Below are 27,862 nucleotides of genomic sequence, written 5' to 3'. Positions count from 1 at the left end.
AAGCCAGTTGGTTTCTTAGTAATAGATCCAGCAATACTTACTCTCGAATTGGGCTGAGAACAAGGATCCTGGAATTTCTCCTGAATACCTTTCAGAAATTCTTTCCGTGTTATGTCTTTGCATTATGAATATCCATATACAGCTATCTTAGTCCTATTCGGGTATCTTCCAATAGTCGTCCAATATCTTAACTAAAATTTTCACATGTCTCAGTGAAGTCCTTGCAGTTTTGCCCCTCTTCCTCTCTCTCTCCATCTGGGGCATATTAAACAGCACCAGGAGAGAGATTCTCTTTTAAACCTCTCAACTGTGACCAAATAGATTCTGTTTTTCTCTGTTTAATGAAATCCCCTCTTTTAACATCGAATGGCTTTCTGACCACTATCTCTACTGCAATGACTGTTCTGTTTTGCTTTTCAATATTTCTTGAACACTTTATGTCTTGAATCTGAATATTCCAGAGCTACAACCGTAGAGCCATTATTTCCACTGCATCATATTCACTACCTTGTCCATCACTCACATTATTTACCAGATTTTCTAAATTTACATATGTGCACTGTAATCTATTGGCCCTCATACCTTCTTATTCTTCTTATATGTACTATGTGTACCTTCACATTTTGATGTTCACCACACAAGAATATATCTTACCCCTTTTCGATTGGATCTTCTTACCCCAGAATTTACCCTAGTCCCCAAGAATATTGATGGGCTGAAGGGCCTTTTTGGTGACTCCAATCTGACAATGTCCCTCTTACACCATGTGTTAAGGTAGAATTTGTGTCTCCACATCTTGTTAGCAAAATGCTGTGGAAATGACCTAAGAGATTGCACTCTTCAATTTGCAGCTTTTTCAATATCCTCCAGTTCAAAAAAAACTTGACTAGGATCACAATACTTATCATATCTTTGTCACAGTGTATCATTACTTCCGGTACAGTGCCTTCTCCTGCAAACTATTCTGTAATAACTTCCAAACATTCGTTAGACTTGTACCAGGAAACAGCTACTGTGAAGGACTCACAACGATACTTATATCAATGATTTCATGTCCCCTTAATTTCCAGTTGCCAGATAAGAACTGCACATTTCGATTTTTTTGTTCACTTCTGTATAGACCTTTGACCATTAGCGTCATGCTCTGTAGTGCACTTCAAGTTGTTGTCACTTCTATCAGTCTCCAATTTGAATACGTATTTCAAAGTAGTCCATACTTTGATAATTCTTATACTCCCAGTCTCTTCCTATTCTTCCTGATGTCTAAACATCTATGAACCTTAATTCTTACTGCCTGTGGGATTTCAGTCTCCTAGAACATGTGATCCAGGAAGCACACGTCCTCCTGCATGCTTCATAATGACATTGGAGCATAGGATGTCGAGGGGTGACCTTTTAGAGGTTTGTAAAATCATGAGAAGTAATGAAAAAGTGAATATCAAGGGTCTTTTCTCTAGTGTGGGGGAGCTCATAACTGGGGGCATATTTTTAAGATGAGAGGTGAAAGTTTTAAAAAGGATACGTAGCGCAAAGTTTTTACGCAGAGAGTGGTTCATGCGTGGAATGAACTGACAGAGGAAGTGAGAGATGTAAATGCCGTTACAGCCTTTATAAACATTTGGATAAGTATATGAATAGAAAAAGCTTGGAGGGATTTGAGCGAGATACGGGCAAGTGGGACAAGTTTAGTTTGGGAACATTTTTGGTGTCTAATTGGATCAAAGCGCTTGTTTCCATGCTGTCTGACTATGGCTAGCGAAATGCTGAACTCAATTTGAAGTAGCTGGTGACACTTCCTGCATACACGGTCCGTCAAGGTAAGTGAAGCGTCCCAACATTCCCACACGGGCAGAAATTGCAAGGATGAAATATTTTATAGGTTAGCGAGTGGGTTGACAGAAAATACTGGGCTTGCTAGTGGCACTCACAGTATGAAAGTTTTTTTTATTACAAAGCGTAAGAACAAAGGAGCAAGAGTTTAACAGAAGCTATCCATCCATATCTGGCATTGAATAACTAAATCCATAGTGTGCCATATGTGTTCACGTCTATGTGGCACAGATATAAAGGAAGACTGTTGTGCCTTTGCCATTTGTCTGTGATATAACCTGTGTGAGAAGAAGTTCTGGTTTTGCTGTGGACAAAGGCGATTGGATAAACAAGTAACTGCAGAAGCAACTCTACCAAATGAAGAAGTAGTTTGAATGCTGGTTGAGATAATTTGGGCATCCAAACTAAAACTGCCCATGAGAAAATCTTCCAAGTTTAGAAAACTGACTTTGGGGTTGAAGTCGCAGTTAATCTCCACCGTGTGGAGAAATCGGAGATAACATTTCGGCTCCAATGACCCGTCATAAGAACGGGGAAAGAGTCACTGGACTCGAAACATTAACTCTGAATCCACTTCACAGATACTGCCAGACCTACTGAGATTTTCCAGCAATCTCTACCTTTGTTTCTGATTTGCAGCATCTGTTGTTATTTTGGATTTTAATCTCCACTTCTCTTTGTTTATGATAGAAGCTCTCAAGGTCCCAATCAAGAAGCAGAAAGTACTTTCTGGCCCATTGAATAACCAAACCACTCACCCAACTAATTTTGCGGTTGCCTTGATAGATAACTGTAACTAGATTCCATTCACCCAACATTTCATGCCTCCACCTCCTCATGGGGACACCCGTGCAAATTTAGAATTGCTCAAAGCCCTCCTATTGTCACAGCAAATATTCTTGTGCTAGAGTTTCATGTACTGTACTACTGGACTCAATTCTAGTCATTGCTTGAGACTTTAATGTAGAGGGAGTGAGTAGGAAGTTTGCAGATGATATGAAAGTTGTCTCTTTGGGGCTAATAAAAAAAACATGTTGTAGACTGAAGAGAGCTAGCAATGGAGCAGTCAGTTTGGCAAAAATGTGTCAGAAGGAATTCATCGAGAAAAATATGTGACAATGCACTTGGGAGAGACCATCAAGACTGCCAATATAGAATAACTGGTAGGATTATGAGAATTACAGGGATGTGGAATGGTGGAGTCCATGCCAATAGATTTTTGCAATAGAAGATAAGGTAATTCGGTGATTGGGAATTTATACTGCAGACTTCGTTTTATTGGGTGAAGCCTAGGCCATAAGAGCAGAGAGGTTATGCTAGAATCATGTTAAATACTAGTTAGACAATAGCTAATGTACTGTGAAAATATGTGCTCAACTCATTGTTGGAAAATACGATTTCACGAGAGAGAGCGTGGAGGAAATTTGCAAGGATACAGGAAAGAATGGTGAATATTAGCTTTTAGGAACGATTGTTTGGTTTACTCTTTTTGGAATGCAGGAGAATAGGGAAGGTTAACTGAGGTGCAGTCTCAATAAGAGGGATATGTTTCCCTCAGCAAAGTGTCAAATTAACAGATCCCATAGACTGGTACTGATGGGGAGAAAGATTAGAGGATGGTACTCTTAGGGTGGGGTGGTAGTTGTAAGCTCAGTGTCAGAGAGATCGATGGAGGCAGAAACCCTTAACACATTTGTAAATAAAGCCTTAGATTCATTTTTAGTGTGCGGAGGCCTACAGGGCTTGACCCAAGAGAGGGTGGAATAAGTTAGATAAATCCTCCACCGGTATGGACACAATGGGATGAATAGACTCCTTCCGTGGCCCAACTTTACTATATTTCTATTTGACATTAAGCCAACTGGTACACATTTTAGTACAATTGGAATAAAATTGCTATCCTATGAATTATCCACATTAAGGAACAAATTAAGCTAATAGGTCAATGGCTATACATTATGTCTCTTATATCTCTGCTCAGATTGAATTGCGTGTTGCTTACTTATGAGTGGTTAATATATGTTTTGAAACAGGACTAACAAGTTCACCTTCAAACAACTTAGCTATCCGTCAGTGCCTGAAATAATCCTTGTCTACCTCCTTAATAACTTAAATGACATACGCAGTGGGCATTCACGAGCAGTTATAAATTATGTGGCTCTGATTGCGGGGGAGAAAGCTTGCCTACCTTGTGCCTGTTGTTCATCAAACGTTGGATAATTTCCTTTGCGTGAAGTTGGATAAACCCATTCACAAAAGTGCAGATAGTGTGCATTCAAAAACAAAAACAAATCCAATTATTTACGTGTTAACAGTCATACACGTCGGTGAGAAGCAGAATTATTTATTTTAATTTCTCTTAATACTTGCAATATATTTGCTTTGAGGCAGAAATCGCTTTGAAGTGTGTGCTGTCTCCTTGCGTGCGTTGTGATGCCTAATTTGGCCTTGAGGTAGCCATAAATAAACTGCCTAAAAAAAACTGTACAAGCTCATATGTCCGTGTGAGTAAACTGCTGTGCTGCAATAACATTATCTATTTTTTGACTCTAAAGAGAATACGTACCGGATAAAACACTGGTACTGTGTTACTTTGTTTCAATTCGTCTTCTCACCTGTTTCGGTATTACAATGACAATGACAATGACACTGAGGTCAGTTTAAAGCTTTAGCAGAATTCAATCTCATACAATCTTGTGTATTTTGCTTTTGCAATCTATGTCTAATCAGTTGTAGCATTAAGCAAACAATAAGCCTTTAACAAGAAACAAATGGAGCTTTTTGCATGGAAGCCCTATAAATAGCTATATGTAGATCCGTTCTCATTGTAACAGTGTGCTCTATGGTTCAATATCCACTTTCCCCAAGTAGTTGAATGTTTCCTCTGAAATATATTTTGCAAAGGTGGATGCACTGTACTTTTTGGTTGCAATGATACACTCAGAATGTTACATTTTACTCAAGTTTTCATCTCTATACAAAATAAACTTCCATAAGTTACATTAAAAAAGATTGGACAAGACGATTGACCAATCAACGTTCTACCGAAGGTTGATATTACCCATAACTGTTCATAAGGTGGGGACCACTGCACGCCCCAATGCAGAGGAAATTCCCAAGAAAGAACCAGGTGAAAAGGCTACTTGTTCGTATATAAAATTTACTCAGATGTGATCAGAATTTGTTTTGTGCAACTAGGGTAAAATATCTTTCCCCGACCCACCATTCACCAATGAAATGCAAGCAGGCATATGATCATCAAAGTCAACAAGAGCTGTCATTAGAAAGATTAAACAGTCAATAGAAAGAAAGTTGTGGACAACTGTAGTTGCATTAGAGAATTTTATTTTCAAACTCTCATAACTAACAAAGGCATGACATGGGCTATCAAAGCATTCCTCAAGATAGTTAGGATAGATTCCTGGGGCGAGGCATGGCTGAAAGGAGCACCTTGAACCAATTGTACTTATTTTGTGTTCAATACCTTGATGACATTGAAGATGCCAATATCAAAGAGCAAAGTTCAGTTCAGTTGTAGCTCCAGATGGTGTCCACTTAGGCAACCCAATACAATTCGACCTGTGCCAAGGGATCATCTTGTTTGTATATCAAATAGTATGATGAAGTCTGAGATTATTCTGTTGATTGGAGGGAAGACTGTGGTCGACTAATATTCACAATGATAGCCTTATTTACTTGATGGAAGCTGTAGGCAAGAGTTGAAGATTGGCAATGCAGTATAACTCCTGCAAAATAACTCCTGTCACATCAACTTGTTTCATTTCACCTAAGACTTTACTAATTTGATGAAGAAAGTTTGGGTTGCAAAGGTGGCACATACATGGTCTTTGCAAAATATTAAAAGAAAAATACACTGAAAGAAAGTTCTGTTGTGTTCCAGAAAGATATGATAGGAATGGTGCATATGATAATGATATGTTGGAGGCATTTTGTGTTCCCCTCCTTCCATGTTCAATCCCCACCATTTTTTGATGGGAGGGAGATCTGTTACAGTTTTAGATTCTGGATATAACAAAAAAAGTGTATCTAGATGCAAAGAATGAAAAAGCCTTTTAACATATGATGATGTTTTAATTTAATGCATGGGATAGGGACAATTTTGAGCTTCAGTGTTCAATGAAAGATTATTGACTGTCCACGGTGCAGGGCTTGAGTACATAAAGTTTTTTGGCAATTGCTGAAAGGCAATAGAAAATGCGATGGAAAAAATGTGAGGCCTACTCAAAGTAACCTGAAAGAACCTGTGGATGCTAGAAACCAGAAGCAAAAACATAAATTAATGGAAAATTTCAGCAGGCCTGGCCTCACCTGTGGAGAGAAACCAGAATTAAAATTTCGGGTCCAGTGACCCTTCTTCAGAGCTGATAATAGTTAGGAAAACATTGCTTTTTCTGCAGAACTGAGGTTGGGGAGATGGGGTAAGGAATAAAAGACAAGTGGAGACAGAGTCTATTCAATACATATACATAATCCTGATCATTCTGTACAATATTGTGGCAAGGCTTCTTCTAGATGATGTATTATTCATTTCTGAACTCCAATATGCCAAGATAAGAAGCAAGAGTATTAGAGGGAATTTGAGGGAGAAAAAATCCCCCAGACTTGTATTTGCAGTGCCAAAAAGGGTAATAGCCACAGAAATCCTCATTAATTTTCAGAACATTTAGATGAACACTTGAAATACCAGAACATATAAGGCTATGCTCAAAAATGGGATTGGATATTTGATGACTGACGAAGATACAATGGGCCAAAGGGCATCTTTCTATGCTGCGAAACTTCTATGACTCTTCTGGAGAGATCATAAGAACTGCTGATGCTGGAATATGAGATAACACAGTGTGTAGCTAGAGGAACACAACAGGCCAGGCAGCATCAGAAGAGCAGGAAAGTTGCCATTTGGGTTGGGACCCTTCTTTAGAAAAGGGGGGAGTGGAAGAGGGGTATGAAATAAATGGGGGGGTTGGGCTGGGGAAGGAAGGTGGGATGGTGATAGGTGAATGCACACTACAGAGTATGGGGATTGGTCAGTGCGGTGGGAGGAGCAGGTAGGTGGGAGAGAAGATAGACATGTCAGGGAGGCAGGGATGGGGGAGGGTTGGTCTTGGGAAGAGGTCGGGGGGTAGGGAGATTTTGAAGCTAGTAAAGTCCACATTGAGAGAGGTACAGCTCCTTCAGTTTCTGGGTGGTGTCATTGTGAAAATTTCGGAGGCCCAGGATGGACATGTCGTCCAGGGATTTGGGGGTGGGGGGGGGGCAGAGATTGAAGTGGTTCGTAACTGGAAGGTGTTGTCATTTGTCATGAATGGTGGATTAATGCATGAGAAAATATTAAGGAGACTGAGCCTGTATTCTCTCGAGTTTCAAAGAATGAGAGGTAATATCTTTGAAGCAAAAACATTTTTATAAGGCTCGAGGGGATAGATGCAGGATGCTTTCTTGCCTAGGGGAGAGGGACACAATCTCAGAATAATTGCTGGACAATATATACATACATAGGCTGACATGAGGAGGAATTTATTGATCTCTGTGTTATAAATCTTTAGAATTCTCTATTCCAAAGATAAGTGGATGTCCAGTTATTTGCTATACTGAAGAGAAAAATTGACAAATATTTAGAATTTAAAATATCAGGAGAAATGGATATAATGCAGGAAAATATTATATAAGAAGAAGGCCAGCATGAATTAGTTAAATGGTAAAGGAAACTCAAGGGGCAAGTGGCCTACACCTTTTCCTACTTCCTACGTTCACAGGAGTGAGTAGTTATCAGTGCAATGTGAACGCACAGTCGAATGTTGAGTGTGAATGTTAAGTTGTAGACAATGGTCCATTAACAATGCAGTGTAATAATTAAGGGGCAATGAAACTGTGGAATCTATATTATGACAGCGCGTGGTCAAGTGAATATGGATAATGAACTGCGAACACGAAGACTTGGGTTGCCAGCTGCGACCAATGTAGCAAAAACAGTGTGATGCGCTCTGCTAGAGGCTCACTGTTCATTCGTACGAACGTAGAAACAAGGAAAGGGAGGCGTAGGAGTTAACTATTTGGTACCCCAAGCCTCTTTTGCCATTTAACTAAATCATAGCTGGCCTTCTTCCTCAACGTCTTCATCCCCGCCCCCCACATTATTTTCATTTCTCTTTATGTTTTACAAGTTTATTGATTTCTGCCTTAAATATACCAAGCATGAATTGTGAGAGGTCGTGGAGGCCGGGACGTTAAATGTCTTCAAGGCAGAGATTGATAAATTCTTGATCTCGCAAAGAATTAAGGGCTGGGAGGAGAGTGCGAGTAAGTGGAGTTGAAATGCCCATCAGCCATGATTAAATAGCGGTGTGGACTCGATGGGCCGAATGGCCTTACTTCCACTCCTATGTCTTATGGTCTTATGGTTAGTGAGTGTAACTTAGGCGTCTCTCGCCACGTCCGCTGAAGGACATCTCTGAGTGATGTAGTGATTAACGTGTGTCTCGATTTACCCAGCTACTGGCCCCGCCTCCAACTGTTTCTGATGTTTTCACTCTAACATTATTGTTGCTTCAGCTTCCTCAATTCCCTCATTTCAGTTCACTAATTTCCTAATTCTCAGTTTGAAAAAAACATAAGCAAGTGCAATGTTAAAAGATTAAAACACATGGAAATGAAGAGATAGCCCAGCTGTAGAGGGAAGTATATTTCTGAGATTAGAGAGAAATAAACAAGGCAGCAGCTCGCGTTTCAATAAATAAAACAATCTAATTATACTAAGTCCGAAGGTCAAGGCTGCTTGACCTTGTAATTTTAGTTGGTTGTAAAGTCAGCTCTGCTGACATATTCTGCTGTGTGGGAATCGCGAACTTAACTAAGCTTGGTATTTTCACCACTTTCAGTGATCATTAGCAAGCAACTCCCAGTTCAGCTGCTGTTACACACGTTCCGAAGGCCCACTGGCCTCAGCAATTCTTTGCATGCCATAACTTCACAGCTTGCATTAACTTGTCATTGCCAAAGTGGTATTACACTGAGTAGGCCTGGGGAAGCAGCAGCTTCTGAACAGCAACATCCCCCATCCCCATCTCCGTCCGCCCGCAACCTCCGCAACCCCTCTGCTGAACGAATAAGGTATTTAGGTTGCCCAGCCACAATATTATAACTTGGTCAAGTTGGAGAAGATTAAAAACAGCAGTTTTTCCAACTTTTGATGGTGTCTGATAGAAGAGGGTGACAGTACCCCATCACCAGCGTGCCCAAAATCCCTGCCCCCCACCCCGCCTTTGCCTGCTTCTTGTATTTGATAGCTCCTGGTCGAGAAGTACTGGAGAGATACCCGCTCAACTACATTAGGAATGCTGCACTGAAGCCATTACCAGGGACTACTACAGGACAATCTTTACGTTTGAGACATGAGCGTTGGGTTTGACGCCGATTTGACGTCTTCTCAGAATGACGACGCTGAGGAGTGTATTCAAATCCAGACAAGGGCAGCAAAACTAGAAGTGTCCATTCACTGCGAAAATCTGCTCCTTACTACAGGGGGCTGCAGCAGACAGCAATTTTGGGGGCGCTGGCGCATGAATCACAAACAGCTTACATCCAAGTTTAGTGGGTAAAAAAGGAGGCAAATGGACTGTTGGCGGTTATTTCAAAGGGCGTGGAACGTAAATATTAAAAAAAGTTGCTGAAAATATGCAATGCACTACTGAGATCACACACGGAATACTGTGAACAGTTGTGGTCCCCTTATCTAAGGAAAGATATTCTGCCATTAGAGGCAATCTAGCGAAAGTTCACTAGGCTGACACCACATGGAAAGAGTTTCTTACGAGGAGCGGTTGAGTCTGTTGAGGTTATACCCGTTGGTGTTAAAAAGAATAAGAGCAAACCTTCCCCAAACATAAGAGCTTCTAAGAAGGCTTGACAGGGTAGACAGAGAAATGTTGTTTCTCCTTGATTAGGACCAGAGGGCGCAGTGTCCGATTAAGGGATAGTCAACTTCAGTCAATAATGATAAACATTTCTGTTTTATAGGGTGGTGATTCTGAGGAACTGTATACCACAGAGGGCTGACCAGATTGAAGGTTTGATTATGTTCAAGACTTATTGGGATAAGGTGCGAGAGTTTTGTCGAGGATGAGCAGATCTGCGTTGATCTCATCGAAACGCAGTACACTCGATGAGTTGAATAGCCGAGTTCTGCTCCTACGTCTTATGCTCTTAATCACGCCCCTAAGTTTAACACGCGGCTGGCATGATCCTCTAGTATTCGATTTCAGGATTCGGACATAGCATAGATCATTTTGCAGGCTGTAGTAGTCTATCCTTCATCGTCCTTGTCGACCTTTCCCTGCCAACTTCCATCAGAGCTGAAATACTCAAACACTCAGCATGCTAGATCACAAAAATGTCCCTTGGGCGGAATATCTCGCTTTGCTGATTACAGCCGAAACATTTGTAACTAACCAATTGAAACGCGCAGAATATGATGCTTTCCTGATGAATGGGCCAGCTTGTTTTTAAGCAATTGATATGCAAGAACAGAAGTGCCCAGGCCTGTGCTCTGGGTGCGGAAATACAGAACTGACAGAAAGTACTGGCACTGGGTAATTGATAAGAGCAAAAATGAAGATACCAGCAAATGAGGAGGAAGGCACATTATAACTTTAGATGATCATACCAACAGAGAAATTTGAAAGCTAAAAGCTATTTTAGGTGCAGGAATGCTAATTTCATAAAATAAAGTCGTAGCTAAAATAATAAAAGATGACGCTCTGCTGGAATTGCATACGAGAAGTGTGTGAATCCATGTGGACATATTATATAGCCGATCAATAATTGCATGACGCATGTAGACATTGTCATTACAGCACAACAGATTTCATTATTCTTAAATGAATTAGGGATGATGACAAGCTGTTACATTTTTTGATGCGTACACTTTAACACCCACCACTAGCTGTATGAGGAAATGAATTATCAATGGGAAACTATATGCTGAACAATAGGATCAACCATCAGATATTTGGTCAATCATTTTAGTGAATTAATGATATTTTCCGTGGGTACCACATGCAAATATTATAGTAAACCAGATTCATCTAACGTAGAAATTGGCCATTAATTTTGTCCTCAGAAAGCTAACAACACTCCAGGGAAGTTTTGAGACAGTGGTACACTGTCAGAGGTACCTCTTGACATTAAATCAAACACTAACCTGTTCTTTCTGTGAAAGTAAAAGATTGATGTAGAGGTGCCAGTGTTGAAGTGGAGTGAACAATACCAAAAGTTACGCACACCAGGTCATAGTCCAACATGTTTATTTGAAATCACAAGTGTTTGTAGTGCTGCCCCTTCATCAGGCGGCGTGTCTGTAACCAGTTGGAGTATGACCTGGTGTCATCTGACTCCATACAAGAAGAATGTATGAGATTGAAAATAGCACTTTAGGCTCAACAAAAATGATCGAACGGAATATTAGGCCATTTGTCCCATATGCCAAACTTTGCTGCTTGCAAAATGTCTGCCCGTGTTTCCTACATGCGTTTCTTCAGAGGTAATTATTTGACTGCAGAGAATACTGTGATATTCTGCAATAGTGAAAACCGTCACATAAATGCAAGTGATAATGGGAACTGCAGATGCTGGAGAATCCAAGATAACGAAATGTGAGGCTGGATGAACACAGCAGGCCCAGCAGCATCTCAGGAGAACAAAAGCTGACGTTTCGGGCCTAGACCCTTCATCAGAGAGGGGGATGGGGTGAGGGTTCTGGAATAAATAGGGAGAGGGGGGGAGGCGGACCGAAGATGGAGAGAAAAGAAGATAGGTGGAGAGGAGAGTATAGGTGGGGAGGTCGGGAGGGGATAGGTCAGTCCAGGGATGACGGACAGGTCAAGGAGGTGGGATGAGGTTAGTAGGTAGGAGATGGAGGTGCTGCTTGGGTTGGGAGGAAGGGATGCGTGAGAGGAAGAATCCGACCCCACCACCCAAGACATTTTTCCATCTCCACCCCTGTCTGCTTTCCGGAGAGACCACTCTCTCCGTGACTCCCTTGTTCGCTCCACACTGCCCTCTAACCCCACCACACCCGGCACCTTCCCCTGCAACCGCAGGAAATACTACACTTGCCCCCACACCTCCTCCCTCACCCCTATCCGAGGCCCCCAGATGACTTTCCACATTAAGCAGAGGTTCACCTGCACATCTGCCAATGGGGTATACTGCATCCACTGTACCCGGTGTGGCTTCCTCTACATTGGGGAAACCAAGCAGAGGCTTGGGGACCGCTTTGCAGAACACCTCCACTCAGTTCGCAATAAACAACTGCACCTCCCAGTCGCAAACCATTTCCACTCCCCCTCCCATTCTTTAGATGACATGTCCATCATGGGACTCCTGCAGTGCCACAATGATGCCACCCGAAGGTTGCAAGAACAGCAACTCATATTCTGCTTGGGAATGCTGCAGCCCAATGGTATCAATGTGGACTTCACCAGCTTCAAAATCTCCCCTTCCCCCACCGCACCCCAAAACCAGCCTAGTTCGTCCCCTTCCCCCACTGCACCACACAACCAGCCCAGCTCTTCCCCCCCACCCACTGCATCCCAAACCCAGTCCAACCTGACTCTGCCTCCCTAACCTGTTCTTCCTCTCACCCATCCCTTCCTCCCACCCCAAGGAGCACCTCCATCTCCTACCTACTAACCTCATCCCACCTCCTTGACCTGTCCGTCTTCCCTGGACTGACCTATCCCCTCCCTACCTCCCCACCTATACTCTCCTCTCCACCTATCTTCTTTTCTCTCCATCTTGGGTCCGCCTCCCCCTCTCTCCCTATTTATTCCAGAACCCTCACCCCATCCCCCTCTCTGATGAAGGGTCTAGGCCCGAAACGTCAGCGTTTGTGCTCCTGAGATGCTGCTGGGCCTGCTGTGTTCATCCAGCCTCACATAAATGCAAGTCTTTAGTTTGTAGAACTTGGGCATTGTTAAAAAAGGAGACAGGCTGCCAATGCTTTGTTTCATGCATTTTTCAGGATAGATGCAAGAATACTGAAGGTCAAAGGAAATAATCATTTATGAGACATGCTAAAAGAGGACTGATTCATAGGAAAACTTACTGTGACTGTTTGAGTCATACCATGATCAATGCACCAAGGGGGAATCGCTCCAAACTCTTAGTTAACTTCCAAGGTGTGGAGGCACCGGTGTTGGGCTGAGGTGGATAAAGTCAGAAGTCACACGATGCCAGATTGTAGCCCAACAGGTTTACTTGAAACTACAAGCTTTCCGAGTGCTGTTCCTGGAACAGCGCTCCGAAAACTTCTGATTTCAAATAGACCTTTTGTACTATAACCTGGCGTCATGTGACTTCTGGCAAATTCCAAAATATTATTTGGTTTGGATTTACTGAGGCCTTGTTGTAGGGGAGTGCACAGGGAGCACTTCATTATGATGCCATTGTTTAGTCGAAGAAGGCACAATATTGTATTTGCTTCAGAAGACACTAATATGCGTCCTGCTGTATGCAGCGTCTATCAGGAAGTCAGATTACGAGCCTGATTGAACGTCAAATTGGCAGTAAAATTCATACCATACTTGGTGCCGTTCAGTGTGTGATATACAATGACAGAATCACATTTAATGTTGGATACAATGCAATGCGTCTCGTAAACATGGGCTAACTAAGAACAGTTGGTAGCCTGACTGGGCTAAGAAGGGACATGGCGTTTGGTACAATTTACCTGAGATACGCAGATGTATAGCCTTCATATACTGCATCATTCTGGCACAGGATCACTTATTTGTGTCGTAAACGGAAAGACCTTCTGAAGTGATTGACTTACCCTTTCAGTTGAAAGTATTAATCATGCTGTTTCTAAACAGTGACAGCTTAACCTATTGATCAAATCTACCGAGATGCCTCATTCTTTTGTCGCAATTTGAGGTAGACTAAGCACTTTTCTAATGGTGTATAAATTGTTGTTCCCTTTGAAATACGGCATCTTGCATTTATCCCGATCAGTGCAAAATGAAATAAAAGCACTTGACATCACGTTTCTTTTCCCAGAAAACACTCATGTCTTTCATTGTTTTAGAATACCGTTTTCTTGCATTTAAACAATTATTAACGGTTATTTGAAGACAATGTGCATCTATGTGATTTGAAACATGCCAGAATATTAGAGGTGCATTGGTATGAAACTGGTTTTAACCCAACAGCAAGAATTGCCCATAACAGCATTTATTCACCGATTCGGTATTGAATGCTATTGCTTCTGTGCTTGATGTATGCTGAATCTTAAGTTTAAATTGATCTCGGTGAAATCAACAACACGCAGAAGTGAAAAAATCTACGTATAGTATTGGAGGAAAAAAAAGAAAAAATGTCCTTTTTTGTTATTTACAATAGAATAAGTTATGGTAGCACTATGAGATCAGCACTGAGATTTTATAATAGCCGATATTCAACTTTTATTAGGTATTTTCTTAGCTTAATATAGCTGTAGGAAAAGTTGTGTTTGCTTTACTTCGTCACAACTATGCATTTATCCGCTTATGGTATCGTCCGAAATTGAATGCAAAGTGTGATTACAGAATCTCAATGGCACTGTATCAACTGGACTGAATGTTCGCAGCTCAGGGTGTTTTTAATATCACGTGCGATTCTTCAGCTAAAATCATGTGAATGTACCCAGTTTTCTGTCGTAGGATACTTTGGGGCAACATTCACTTCTTGTAATCTTATAAAACAGAACGTGCTTTGTGAAGCTACAATCTATCTGTACCAAATATTCTGAGCATTAAATTAGTCTGAAAGAACATAGAAAACAGAGCTGATGTGGACATTTGGCCCTTCAGTCCTGGTTCACCATTTAACCAGATAAAGCCCGATCTATTGCTTGCACTCCATTTCCAACATTATCCCTTCTCTCTCCATTCCCTTTTCATTCACATCTGTTGGCCACTGTTTTGAACATATTCAATGTCAGAACATCCACAGCCGTCTGGGTAGAAAACTCCCTAGCTGTACGAATTTTTGAGTGAAGAACCTTCTCCTAATCTCAGTTCTAATTGGACTCAGTCCTTATTATGTGATTGCAATCTAGATTACTCCACCCAGGCAACTACTATCTTGCTTTCTTCCAAGTGTTTTACTTATTTCAATCACGTCAACTCACGTTGTTATAAATTCTTGAAAGTAAATGCTTAACTCATAAAACGTGAAAATTATTCAGAAACCCAATGAGATCTGGCTGTTTGGGCAGTAGGTAAACTGCAGCAGACAGTTCACTTTAATCTTAAGAACTTTAATTATCTCATTTGTAGAGTTCACTATAATCGCTGACTAAAAACAAGTGTAGCTGACTAAAAACAATGATCGAGTTACATTTTCGAGTAAATTGTTTTTCTGCTTTAAGAATGTGCTTCACCTATGCTCATTTACATCAAAATCATTTATAGCTTCGCCATTCAACAACCAAAGTATAGTGTATAAAATGACTACTTAATTTGTTTGAGTTTGAGCCTTTCCATATCAGTCACCAAGGAACATAGAAGAAGTGTAGAAGGAAAAAGGTGTATTTGTGTGTGAATGCCTATATTTGAGATCATGTGCTTTACGACATGTCTATTCCTCATGTTAGTTAGCAAAAGCACTGGTATAGGCTACATCTGAATTCATGATCAAGCAAACGTGACTAATGTGTCAGATATTCGATGTCAAGAGCTTAGCCCCTCGTTCTCTTCTTTACAGGGATAGCGAAAAGTATTTACTTTAAGTAACTTTATGGGCATCTATGTTTTATTAAAATGCAAGACAGCTGATGCAGACACTTGACTTCTCAGGTTATTTTTATCCATGGAAGGGATAATGCACTTAATGAAGGAGATTTTCATGGAACCGTTAATTAAACAGTCTCAGGAACTTAAAGAGTTGCCACATCCAATGACTGTGACTGGAAATCGCATGTAATTTGTTCAGTCTGCACAATTCCAGCGATATGTGCTGCTACTTCAATATTCCTCATGCTGGTTTATGCAGATGTGACGAGGATTCAACACATTAAGGTGCAACTGCAGCTGAAGTCCGATGCAGGATACTTTCATACTTTTGCTTATCGTCATAGTCCAGACTGCAAACAATTTTACCATAACTGCTAGAGAGTCAAACGCTTCTCGGCAATGCCGTTCGTCTAACCACCAACAAGTACTACCACACACCCCCTCCACCTACGAGCACCTTCTGGCCCCAGCCCACCTTGAACTTTATTCACCTTTCCCACAAGTCCTTCTGCTGTGAAGAAGGAAAATCAACGAGGTGCACCACCATGAGGGGTCGACAGATTTTAAATTAAGAGGCAGTAAATGCATTTTATCCTTATAGAGACACTGGCTATCATCAATTTGGTAAACAAGATGGCAGTCTCCTCACAATATCTGAACCGCCAATTGTGGTTCCAGAGAAATTGGCAGCTGGGAAGGGATAGAGTTGTTGTACTGGTAGTGGAATAAATAATGCAGAAACCCATGCTAGTACACTGGGAACCTTGGTTCAAATCCCACCACTGCAGACCGTGAAGTATATCTGAAATTAAACGTTATTTTAACTTTTAACATGAGACTGTTGCCGTAAAAAACGGACTTCTGACACACTAATGCCTTTTGGGAATGAAAATCTGCTGTCTTCGTTTAGTATTGCCTACATGTGACTCTAGAACAATGTAGTTGGCTCTGAAATGGCCTAACAGGTCAGTTGTATTTAATGGCTACAAGGAACAAAACTAGCTGAAGTAACATTAATTAGGAAATGTCAGAAAAATGTCATGACTCTGGCGTACACGGCCCTGTCATCCTGCATAGTCCTCTTTGCTAACATCAGGATGATTGCACCAAAGTTAGAACGAGTCTCCCACATTCTAGTTAGAGAGCAGCCGATTATACTAATACTCGATAAATCATACCTGACATACGATGTCCCATCAGTAAAGTAATTGAAGTTGTAGAGATTGGTATCAAGCATCACTTATAACCTGCTCAGTTGTGCTAAATTCTGATCGCACAAGGTCCACTAAGCTTCGAACTTTAACGCAACCTTGGTCAAAACCTTGGGCAAAAGTGATGAACTCAAGAGGGGAACTGAAGGTGGCAATCCTTGACATTAAGGCAAAATTTCATTGTCTGAGGCATCAAGACTGTCCAGCAAAACTAGAGTCAATGAGATAATAATAACTAAAAAAACACGAAGTGCTGGAGAAACTCAGCCGTTCTGGCAGCATCAATAGAGAGAAAAACAAGGGTAACATTTCGAGTCCAATGTGATTCTTTTTCAGACCAAATGGGAATCATGAGGAAATTTCTCCACTGGTTACATCTGTACCCAATGTGATTATTTCAGGTCTGATGTTCAAATCACAGGGCATGGCTGCAAGACTTTTTGTTTTCAGGAAACTGTCCGAGATGGAGTGGTTTGCTGATGATTGCAGTTTCGACAACTGTCCAGGTCACAACCTCGGAACTCCCTTCCTAACAGTAGTGTGGGCGCCCTTACATTGCAAGGACTGCAATGAATCAATAAGACAGCTTGCCACAACCTTTTCAACAACAGTTAGTGATGGGCAATAAATGCCGGCCTAGACAGGAACATCCATATCCCTCGAGTGGATATTTAAAAACAAATCAGAGCGAGAAAAGGACTGTGCAGTCAACTGAAATAAAAATATTTTTGTTTCGTTATAGAGTGTAGTGTCTCCAACTTAACAGTCAGTCCTGAGTACTGTCCGAGAAATTTGAAGTTGTTTTCTCAAAAAAAAAGCTGCGGGAAAGAAATGGCTTTGCGGGTTAACGTTAGTTAGATCAGTTGACAACAGGGTATGGACCCTTATTCAGAGGGTCCCGACCCGAAACGTCAACTTTCCTGCTCCTCTGATGCTGCCTGGCTTGCTGTGTTCCTCCAGCTTCATGCTGTGCTGACTTTGACTCCAGCACCTGCAGTTCCTGCTATCTCTTAGATCAGTTGACAATTGGGTGAGTTCTGAAGCGACTGGTAGATAACATTGCATAATAGTGCATTGCTCCTAGGTTATTAATAACGAATATTTAAACTACTCAATGCCCACAGTCGTAAAAAGAAAGAGGATTCAGTTGATTTGCGAGCTCCAATTCACACTTCTTTCTTTCTCAGTAGCCATCACGAATGATCTTACTACCATGAGCACAAAACTTGTTCTTTTAAATTCTGGCGAGATTTGGTGTGGTGAGGCCTGGAGACGTCCAAAGATGCGCATGTTGGTTGGATTACCATACCAAATTGCTCATTGCGTCCAGGGATGTAATAGCTAGGTGGATTAGCACGGAAAATGCACAGTTACGGGAATAGGTTTGCGGGATAGGTCTGGGTCGGATGCCCTTCGGAGGGTCGGCGTGACTTGATGGGTCGAATAGCCTGCATCGACAGTGTCGGGGAGTCTACGATTATATAATTTGGACTGGTTGCAGACTGGCGAAGGTCCACAACTGCACATGCTCTGGTGAGCCCCTGGCCAGTCTGTTGCAGATATCCGACCGGAAACAAAGATAGATCAAAACCATTGTGGTGGCAATGAGATATCTTAACGTGCGCTGTACACCTTCAGTATTGTTACTGAGTCTCACAAGGGTACTTTTTTTTCGCTCATTCTCCCTAGCGACGCTTTGGCTCCAATGATATGGGCTGCTCAACTAATAACAATTGCATGTGAGAGACTGAAGGCCCCTGAGACCTCACAATTTCTATTGAATAGAATAAAGGAAAAAGCATGAATTGAAAATCTAGCATCTACCAATTGAAATGCTGTATATCTAATAGCAATTCAGACCAGGAAACACAATTACATCTTGCCTCATACCTGATTGCATAGAAGGTTTTCGTATTGTCGAGAATACCAGGTAACAAAAGAATTGCAAATCCAAATCTACTTCTTTGTCTGTTGAATGTCATTTGCTCCAGCCAGCGGCAAGAGCAGTGATGCTCAAGTACAGTTGACTGAATATGCCCGGGTGGCCGAGCTACCCTTGAACAAATCTGAAGGGGAAAGAAAAGCCAATGTTCCAAACAGCAAGCAGGAATCGCAGGAAAGAAACAGGGAGAAGGAACGTGGAAACGAATGATGGAGCAGCAACAAGGAGTGAGGGAATATGCATTCAAACACTCAGGGAGATTGTAATTCATTAAAAGCTTTAAAAGCAGAGCTCGTGCTCCATTTTACAGGAGCTGTCTTGGGGGTTTGAAGCGCAGATTAACTGATACGGCTGTCGTTTTATTGAGCCTAAATGGGTAATATGGAGTATCATAATTTTCGGCGTATAAAAAAGGGCGGCAATAATTAGAGGCTGAGGTGACCAGCAAGCTCGGGATTGGCAGTACTAACGCGGTTGAAAACAATGATCAGTAGAGCAAAAGGTTAGGATTTGGTTAGGGTTAAGATGGAAAGCAGCTGAAGAAGCTGCTCGCTCTGCTTTCCAACAGTGATCTTTACGACCACAGACATGTGTTCAACTCGTTAGAACCTTTACGGAGACAATTTGGATACATATAGCCATGCTAACCAATCGGCCCAGGAGGCCTGGGCTCGAAGTCCCGCCTGGTTCCGTGGTGTGTAATAACATCGCTGAAAGAGGTCGATTAGAAAATATGTGCAAACCCATTAAGGTCAACAGCAGCGACTCACGGATTCAAAACGCGAAGAAAATACATTTACTTTTCTGCAATTAATTTGCTGAAATTTGCCAATGGCGCGCATACTTAAAATGTAGCATACTTCATTTGAAATATTCGACATACGTCTTTCAGATTGACATATGGTAGATGACACGAAGGTTTTAAATATAGCAATGAAATGTTGTCCTACCCTGGGATCAACGGCCAATATTGGAATTATGTGGATTGCGCAAACATTGTCTTATTTGACAGTTCATCCATCTCCTTTGATTTGTTGTGGATCTTGCTGTGTTGTCCTGATATTTAAAGCTCCGTTGACTATTACCAGGCCTCTCCGCATTCGTATCTTCCTCATTTCTTTCTTTATTCCTAGATAACACCTTTGCTTTGTCGTGGTTGCTTGGAGTTGAAACCGGTTTAACAAAAAAAATACAACTTTGGGAAGAATAGGAAACTGCTGGGCAATTTGACAAGAATCTATTTCAAATCAGAGACGATGAGCAACGCCGAAGATAACAACACCGGGGTAGAGGAGAAGGTGTATCGGTATTGTGGGCACACATTAAAGATCGCGATGTTTAAAGGATCTTCCTTAGGTCTTTCTGCTTATGTCTGGGGACCTGTAAGTCCAGTGACCTCGTGCAAATTCACTGTATAATTCTAAACGTAAATTCTCGACCTGTGCAAATGATCGTTGCAATGCTGCCTACCTTCGCTGGACGAGCAGCTGGTTTCGGTGCGCGTATACCTCCAGAGACAGTTCCCGGTCTGATTCTGAGACAATGTCACTGTAGCCTAATGGAGCGGATTATTTAGCCACTTGAATGCTTACTGTGGCTTTGCTGAACACTGCTTGTCATTATAGTGACCTGAAATTTCTATACTGACTCCCTCATTTGAGGGGCAGCCGACCTTAGCATAAATGTTTTCAGGATAAGTTCAGTGTTTACAGCTGAATGGTTTCCTGGAATCATTTACGTCAACCCTAAAGTAGCAAAAAATATTTGCCAATCAGTCCAATGATACTACAACTCTCCGTCTAGGCTTCTCATCGTTGTGTTCGCGCCCCATCACGGTCTTGCCTCTCTTTCTCTCTCACCAAGCCCTCAGCAACACGTCTCCATTTGGGCATCTTACGCAAACATAATTTTTATATTTTTTATGAGCGGTGGCCGTGACTTCTGCCAACAACGCCGCAAGGTGTTTTGAGAACGCTCCCGTGAAGCGTTTTTCTGCGCCCATGGCGCTATGCAAACGCATTTTTGTCCCTGTCGAAGTGCAAGACCGCTTTAAACTGTGATGCAGAGTGACCGAGTCTCCACAAACCCTGCTACTCCCGAAGTGGATCTTGCAGTTTACTGGTTAGGACACAGAAACTGCCGGAAGAATCCTCAAAATAACGTGTTCACGGCAAAACGAAAAGATGCAGACTGTCTAAGAAAAATATGATCAGTTTTAATTGAAAAAGGGAAGGAACGATTTCACTTTTACAGTCACCTGATTTATATCTGAGCGCTCCCCAAAGAAGTTTGATGAACTTTTAATTGTTCTCTGTCGTTTGGCCAGAAAAGCCACTTTTGCAACTAAATAGAATGCCATTGCTGCCACTGAGCGTGTACTCTCCTATAATCAATCGTACTGATAGTTTAATATCCTATCAACAACTGGTGCAGTCTGCTTCTCTTAGCGTCTTCCTGTGAAAGGTGTCTACCTGCCTGCAGTCTGTTGCTTCCACAATACTCCTTACTCCTGATTCAGAGTAAACTGCTATTCACTTCGGGCAGACAATGCATATCACATGCATGGACATAATCTTGAAATACCGGATATGTACAAAAAAAATGAAGAGTTATCCATGACTTGTGAATTTCAGGAAAAGGTATCACAGATTGACAGGAGGAATGTTCACTTAGCTCGTAAAGGGTTAGCGTCTGGATACCATGTTGGATCCATTATGGTTAGTTGACATTGTGTTACTGAAGACAGTAGTATAGCTTCTAAATTTCCATTTTGGAATCCCCCTCACTCGTGCAAGCAAAGTGTTCCAGTGAGTTTCCAACTCACAAACTTTAATGGGGTGGAGGGTCAGGAAAGAAGGGCAGAGGCTATTGCTCCTAGGTAAGTTATTCCAGACCCTGCCTTTGATCAAATCCAATACCGTTTTCTTCACATGAAAACTGGGTCACATGTCATCTGCGTGAAAATTCAGGCAGCCTGTTCCTTATAAATGCAATATTGTTTCTGCTGTAATCAACGCAGTTTGCTTCATAAAGTGTTCATTCAGAAAATTTCAATATACATGCACAGTACAGACATCCAGTCAAAGCTATAAATTCTCATCTTGGATAACACATCTTCATAATAATCACTACACTGCTATTACAACGAAACTAGCCGTGAAATATGAATAATTTGTGGAAATGCAGTAAGCACAGTGGTGACAAAAAATCTCGGTGGGGATCCTTCCCTTTTCATCCTAATTTCTTCCTTTTATTGATTTTTTTCTCCACAACCAACACTCCCTGCTGAAATCAATTTTTTAAAATTTCCTGTATGACTCTGTAGAAACTGCTTTGCCCGTTACAGGAAATTGTCTACATATCTTTCTACCAAAATGTCTACTCCCATCAATGGCTCCCTGTTCCAATGCTGTCCTTCTAACTTGCACACTTGTGTTTCTTTTACCAGGCACTTGTACTCTGCCAGTACTTTCAGGATAAGAAGCTTGATTTTACTGGGAAGAAGGTGCTTGAACTGGGTTCTGGCACTGGAATTGTGGGAATTTTGGCAGCACTTCTGGGTAAGTTAGCTCACTTGCACCTTTGTGAACAACCTTTGCAACAACAACATAATTGTGAAAAAGCAAAATCATAAGGGTTGATATGTTCCTGCTAATAAAATGTGAGGCTGGATGAACACAGCAGGCCAAGCAGCATCTCAGGAGCACAAAAGCTGACGTTTCGGGCCTCGACCCATCATCAGAGAGGGGGATGGGGAGAGGGAACTGGAATAAATAGGGAGAGAGGGGGAGGCGGACGAAGATGGAGAGTAAAGTAGATAGGTGGAGAGAGTATAGGTGGGGAGGTAGGGAGGGGATAGGTCAGTCCAGGGAAGACGGACAGGTCAAGGAGGTGGGATGAGGTTAGTAGGTAGCTGGGGGTGTGGCTTGATGTGGGAGGAAGGGATGGGTGAGAGGAAGAACCGGTTAGGGAGGCAGAGACAGGTTGGACTGGTTTTGGGATGCAGTGGGTGGGGGGGAAGAGCTGGACTGGTTGTGTGGTGCAGTGGGGGGAGGGGACGAACTGGGCTGGTTTAGGGATGCAGTTGGGGAAGGGGAGATTTTGAAACTGGTGAAGTCCACATTGATACCATATGGCTGCAGGGTTCCCAGGCGGAATATGAGTTGCTGTTCCTGCAACCTTCGGGTGGCATCATTGTGACACTGCAGGAGGCCCATGATGGACATGTCATCTAGAGAATGGGAGGGGGAGTGGAAATGGTTTGCGACTGGGAGGTGCAGTTGCTTGTTGCGAACTGAGCGGAGGTGTTCTGCAAAGCGGTCCCCAAGCCTCCGCTTGGTTTCCCCAATGTAGAGGAAGCTGCACCGGGTACAGTGGATGCAGTATACCACATTGGCAGATGTGCAGGTGAACCTCTGCTTAATGTGGAATGTCATCTTGGGGCCTGGGATAGGGGTGAGGGAGGAGGTGTGGGGACAAGTGTAGCATTTCCTGCGGTTGCAGGGGAAGGTGCCGGGTGTGGTGGGGTTGGAGGGCAGTGTGGAGCGAACAAGGGAGTCACGAAGAGAGTGGTCTCTCCGGAAAGCAGACAGGGGAGGGGATGGAAAAATGTCTTGGGTGGTGGGGTCGGATTGTAAATGGCGGAAGTGTCGGAGGATGATGAGTTGTATCCGGAGGTTGGTAGGGTGGTGTGTGAGAACGAGGGGGATCCTCTTAGGGCAGTTGTGGCGGGGGCGGGGTGTGAGGGATGTGTTGCGGGAAATACGGGAGACGCGGTCAAGGGCGTTCTTGATCACTGTGGGGGGAAAGTTGCGGTCCTTAAAGAACTTGGACATCTGGGATGTGCAGGAGTGGAATGTCTTATCGTGGGAGCAGATGCGGCAGAGGCGGAGGAATTGGGAATAGGGGATGGAATTTTTGCAGGAGGGTGGGTGGGAGGAGGTGTATTCTAGGTAGCTGTGGGAGTCGGTGGGCTTGAAATGGACATCAGTTACAAGCTGGTTGCCTGAGATGGAGACTGAGAGGTCCAGGAAGGTGAGGGATGTGCTGGAGATGGCCCAGGTGAACTGAAGGTTGGGGTGGAAGGTTCCAGCTAATGGCTTTTCTTTGTGTTTAGCCTTGTACTTGCTATCATGCTGTTCCCCACACACCCCCCACCCCCAAAAGTTACAAATGCATACTAATATTATTGAATATTCTTAAATCATCATTAGTATGATATTCCTAGTCATATATAGCGTATATGGCAAACACAACTGTTCAAAATACTTGCATCTCTTTTATTCTTTCTTGTGATCTACTTGGTAGTAGTTATGCGTTACTTCTAACCTTCAGTTGCTGTTCTGTTCAGTTGATTTGCTGTAACTGATCTTCTATTGTGAAGACACTGTTTACAGTAAATACAGCTATGCTTATGATCAATTTTGATTACCGCAAATTTGGCACATTATATATCTTAGATGTCATTTTATCATTCAAACTGGGAAGCACCCAACATGCTAGCAAGATTCTGGTATGCGTTTCCAGAGCCAGCGACAAACTCGGGACAGGCCTATAACATGAAAAAAAGTCTAAAACCATAAGTTAGTACTTCATAGTACGAAAAGGCATGATTTCACATTTTAAACCTGTTACATCAGCAAGCGACAAGAGCTATAGTCTAATAAACAACTTATTTTTTCTGACTGGAGGGTCCTTGTGCATCAAACAACTGAAGTGAATGTTCTCCTTTTGTACTCTTTCAGGCAAATCACAGTGTTTATACTAAACAGTCAACAGCTGCTCGCAGATGTCATTGGGTTCCAACCCATTCTGCAGAGTAGTGATACTGTAGTGACTTCCACCTAACATCTACAACACACTTTACTGAGTTTTTAAAAGATTTCTTGATCAGAAGTTAAGTCTGTTCCAGTGGACCTTCACCCCAACTAAACTACACCCCCACATCCTCAAACCCTTGACAGTTTCAATGGCCTTGTCTACCATTCTTGAAGATTTTATCATCCTCCAAGGAAGCAGTCAACACCCCCATGAAAGCTACAATCTTTTAATTCATGTTCCAGCAGGAGGCTTTCACATGCTCATTTTATAGATAAAGTAATGCATTGGCCTCTGAATTACTTTTCATTTTCCACACTATTTCTGCCCCTATGCTGAGAAGTATCTATCTTTTGTCTTTTGAGTCAACACAACATTCTGATTCTGTAATCCTTACAATTAATTGATATTTCTAATGGGCACAGTAGTCGGCTTTCTTGAACCATGAGAGAGACTTGGAGAGGGATCGACAGCTCAGGTTGAACTAGCCTGTTACATATGAATTAGAATAAATGTTGGTCTAACACCTATGTAGTTCTATAAATGACTTCTCCTCCAGCAGATACACAGTGCATTTGACTAGTCATAAAGCAATATATTCCACATATAGGTTATACTAGTCAGATTGCCAAAGATAGCCTGCAAGGAATAAATTAAGAGAACACATTCAGGACAAATTCCAGGAGCAGCAGGCTCACGAGCATAGCTGAGAGCTGGCTGTTCATGACGTGTTAATTATTAACGATAAATAATTACCTAATGACATCAAATTAAAGGAACGGCTGGGTGTCAATGCTCACAACAAGACTGAATTTCATATTCCATTTGGGTGTGTATGTTTTAAACTTAAATAAGAACAATTACAAGGGTATGAAGAAGACGGAGCTGCTTAAAGTGAATTGGAAAATTAGGTCAAAATATACCACAGTCGAGAAGCAGTGACAAATATTGGAAGAGGCACTTCATATCACTTCGTAAATATGTATTTCAGTGAGAAAGAAAGAAGGATTCACCATCTGTCCATAAGTAAGAAAGTTAAGAATATCGCCAAATTGAAGACAAAAACATGTCTGTCATGACAGGTTGCTTTCAAATGAGCAGATAGAACTTAGAATCAGCAATGACGGCTCAAAAAGGGCAATCAAAGTAAATTATTCATTTAAAAACGATAGATCTTCTGTAAGTACTTAAAATGGAAAAGAAAAACTAATGTGACCGTTGATCTTCTGGGGAGTGATAGTGGAGAATTAATAATGCGAAATAAGGGAATGGAGAAAGTGTTGAACATATATTTTGTAAATATCACATTCACTTAATTCACTCTGTAATTTTTGTCGTTTAATGTGATAAGGACCAATTAGGTACCATTGCTTAATCTCCCACCACTAATCCACAAGGTGTTGGTCTTGACCGGAAATTAAATTAGAACCATTGGATAAAAAAAACTATAGCTGCAAGATTAGGTCTGAAGCTGAGAAATCTCTAGCGAGTAATTCACCTCCTGATTCCTCTTACCCAATGACTCTCTACCTTTTACAAGGCCCAAGCTAGAATGGCGATAAATACTCTGCATTTTCCAGGATGAATGAGTCTCCGAGAAAACTCAAGATGCTATTCGCACCCTTCAGCACTGGGGCACTGAGTCAGCCTTGTTTACCATTTGCAAGAGATGCATTCCAGCAACTCACCAAGGTTCCTCTAACAGCAACCCTAGATCCTCTGTTACTTACAAGGAGAGGGGTAGTGGATGCGTGGAGATATCAGCGTCAACATAATACTGGATGTGAGTTTGCTGGCTGAGCTGGAAGGTTCGTTTTCAGACGTTTCGTCACCATTCTAGGTAACATCATCAGTGAGCCTCCGACGAAGCGCTGGTGTTATGTCCCGCTTTCTATTTATCTGCTTGTGTTTCCTTGGGTTGGTGATGTCTTTTCCTGCATTGGTGATGTAACATCACCAATGCAGGAAAAGACATCACCAACCCAAGGAAACACAAGCAGATAAATAGAAAGCGGGACATAGCACCAGCGCTTCGTCGGAGGCTCACTGGTGATGTTACCTAGAATGGTGACGAAACGTCTGAAAACGAACCTTCCAGCCCAGCCAGCAAACTCACATCCAGAAACTGAACCTGAGCTACATAATACTTGCAAACAATTACGCCATCCTGACTTGGAAATTCTGTTGCTTTCCAGTCAGCATCACGATCTCCCCTCACCCCGCAAACCAAAATAAAACCTGAAAACTTCCTTCCAGATTGCTCTCTCGGATTTACCTACACCACGAGGAATGCAACAGTTTAGGAAGATGGTTCACCGAAAATATCTTGGCCGCCGTTTTGGGAATAGCCGCGCTCACATCCCAAGAACTAACGAAAAGGCGATCTGCAGCAGTGCTTCGCAAACCTGAATATATCCATTTGATCAGAGAGATTGGTTAACTTAAAAGTAAGGACAATAAATACTCCAACACCCAGGATCAACAGAAGGTAGATGGAGTTAGAGAATCGGTGTTGCTTCCCCTCATGCTATCCGTGCATCGAATGATCCCATTTTATGACGCATACACCAAACCTTATTGCATATTGCAGGCAGTGTTTGGAGGGCGGGAAAGTGTTGGTTACCGGGATCCATTTGTGCCATAGTATAAGGCAGGCTGGTCCCTAGATCTTTAAGTCCAGTCCACATCATACCGAATATCCAATTCATTCCAATAGTGTTATTATTGTTCACTCCCGCTGATCACAATGTATTTTGGACCCTGTACTCAGTAGGATCAGATGGTATTACTGATATTGCTTTCTTTTCTCCAGGTGGACAAGTCACTATTACGGACGTGCCCGATGCTTTGAAGCAAATACAGTACAATGTCGATGCTAACATCCCAGACGCGTACAAACATCGTTCAAAAGTCCGTGCCCTTCATTGGGGCACCGATCAGGATAACTTCCCGTCCGACTATGATTTCATTCTGGGATCGGATATTGTGTATAGCCCTTCACTCTTCCCAGGTCTTATAGAGACACTTGTGCATTGCTGCAATGAAAACACCACCATTTACTTGTCTACTAACATGCCTGCCAGAATGGGGACCGAGAGTTTCCACAAAGAGCTTATAACAAGGCAATTCGACAGTGAGCTCGTTCATACAACCGGGATTATCTGTATTTACAAAGTGACCAAAAAACGCGCGAGATAAGCAAGAGAGGAGTGGTCATCTATTTGTTCATTTTGCATCACTCTGGAGTCATAGATTGGCAATAATTGCAAATG

General features: G+C 42.2%; 1 protein-coding gene across 2 annotated transcripts; it reads left to right on the top strand.

Moving 5' to 3' along the window:
* The first annotated feature begins 1,357 nt into the window (after positions 1–1,357).
* On the top strand, positions 1,358–27,862 carry LOC125455755 (EEF1A lysine methyltransferase 3-like). 2 transcript variants are annotated; one of them, XM_048538169.2, is made up of 3 exons: positions 1,358–1,401; positions 22,222–22,333; positions 27,403–27,862. In XM_048538169.2, exons 1-3 carry the CDS (start codon positions 1,360–1,362, stop codon positions 27,786–27,788), a joined length of 540 nt encoding a protein of 179 aa, XP_048394126.1. In that variant the 5' UTR covers positions 1,358–1,359; the 3' UTR covers positions 27,789–27,862. The 2 variants fall into 2 exon arrangements, with proteins under 2 accessions (XP_048394126.1, XP_048394125.1); XM_048538168.2 differs by lacking the exon at positions 1,358–1,401 and adding an exon at positions 19,530–20,155.

Source organism: Stegostoma tigrinum, chromosome 10 (genome assembly GCF_030684315.1).
Source record: "Stegostoma tigrinum isolate sSteTig4 chromosome 10, sSteTig4.hap1, whole genome shotgun sequence".
NCBI classification, from domain to species: Eukaryota; Metazoa; Chordata; class Chondrichthyes; order Orectolobiformes; family Stegostomatidae; genus Stegostoma; species Stegostoma tigrinum.
This window is presented reverse-complemented; position numbering and strand designations above follow the sequence as displayed.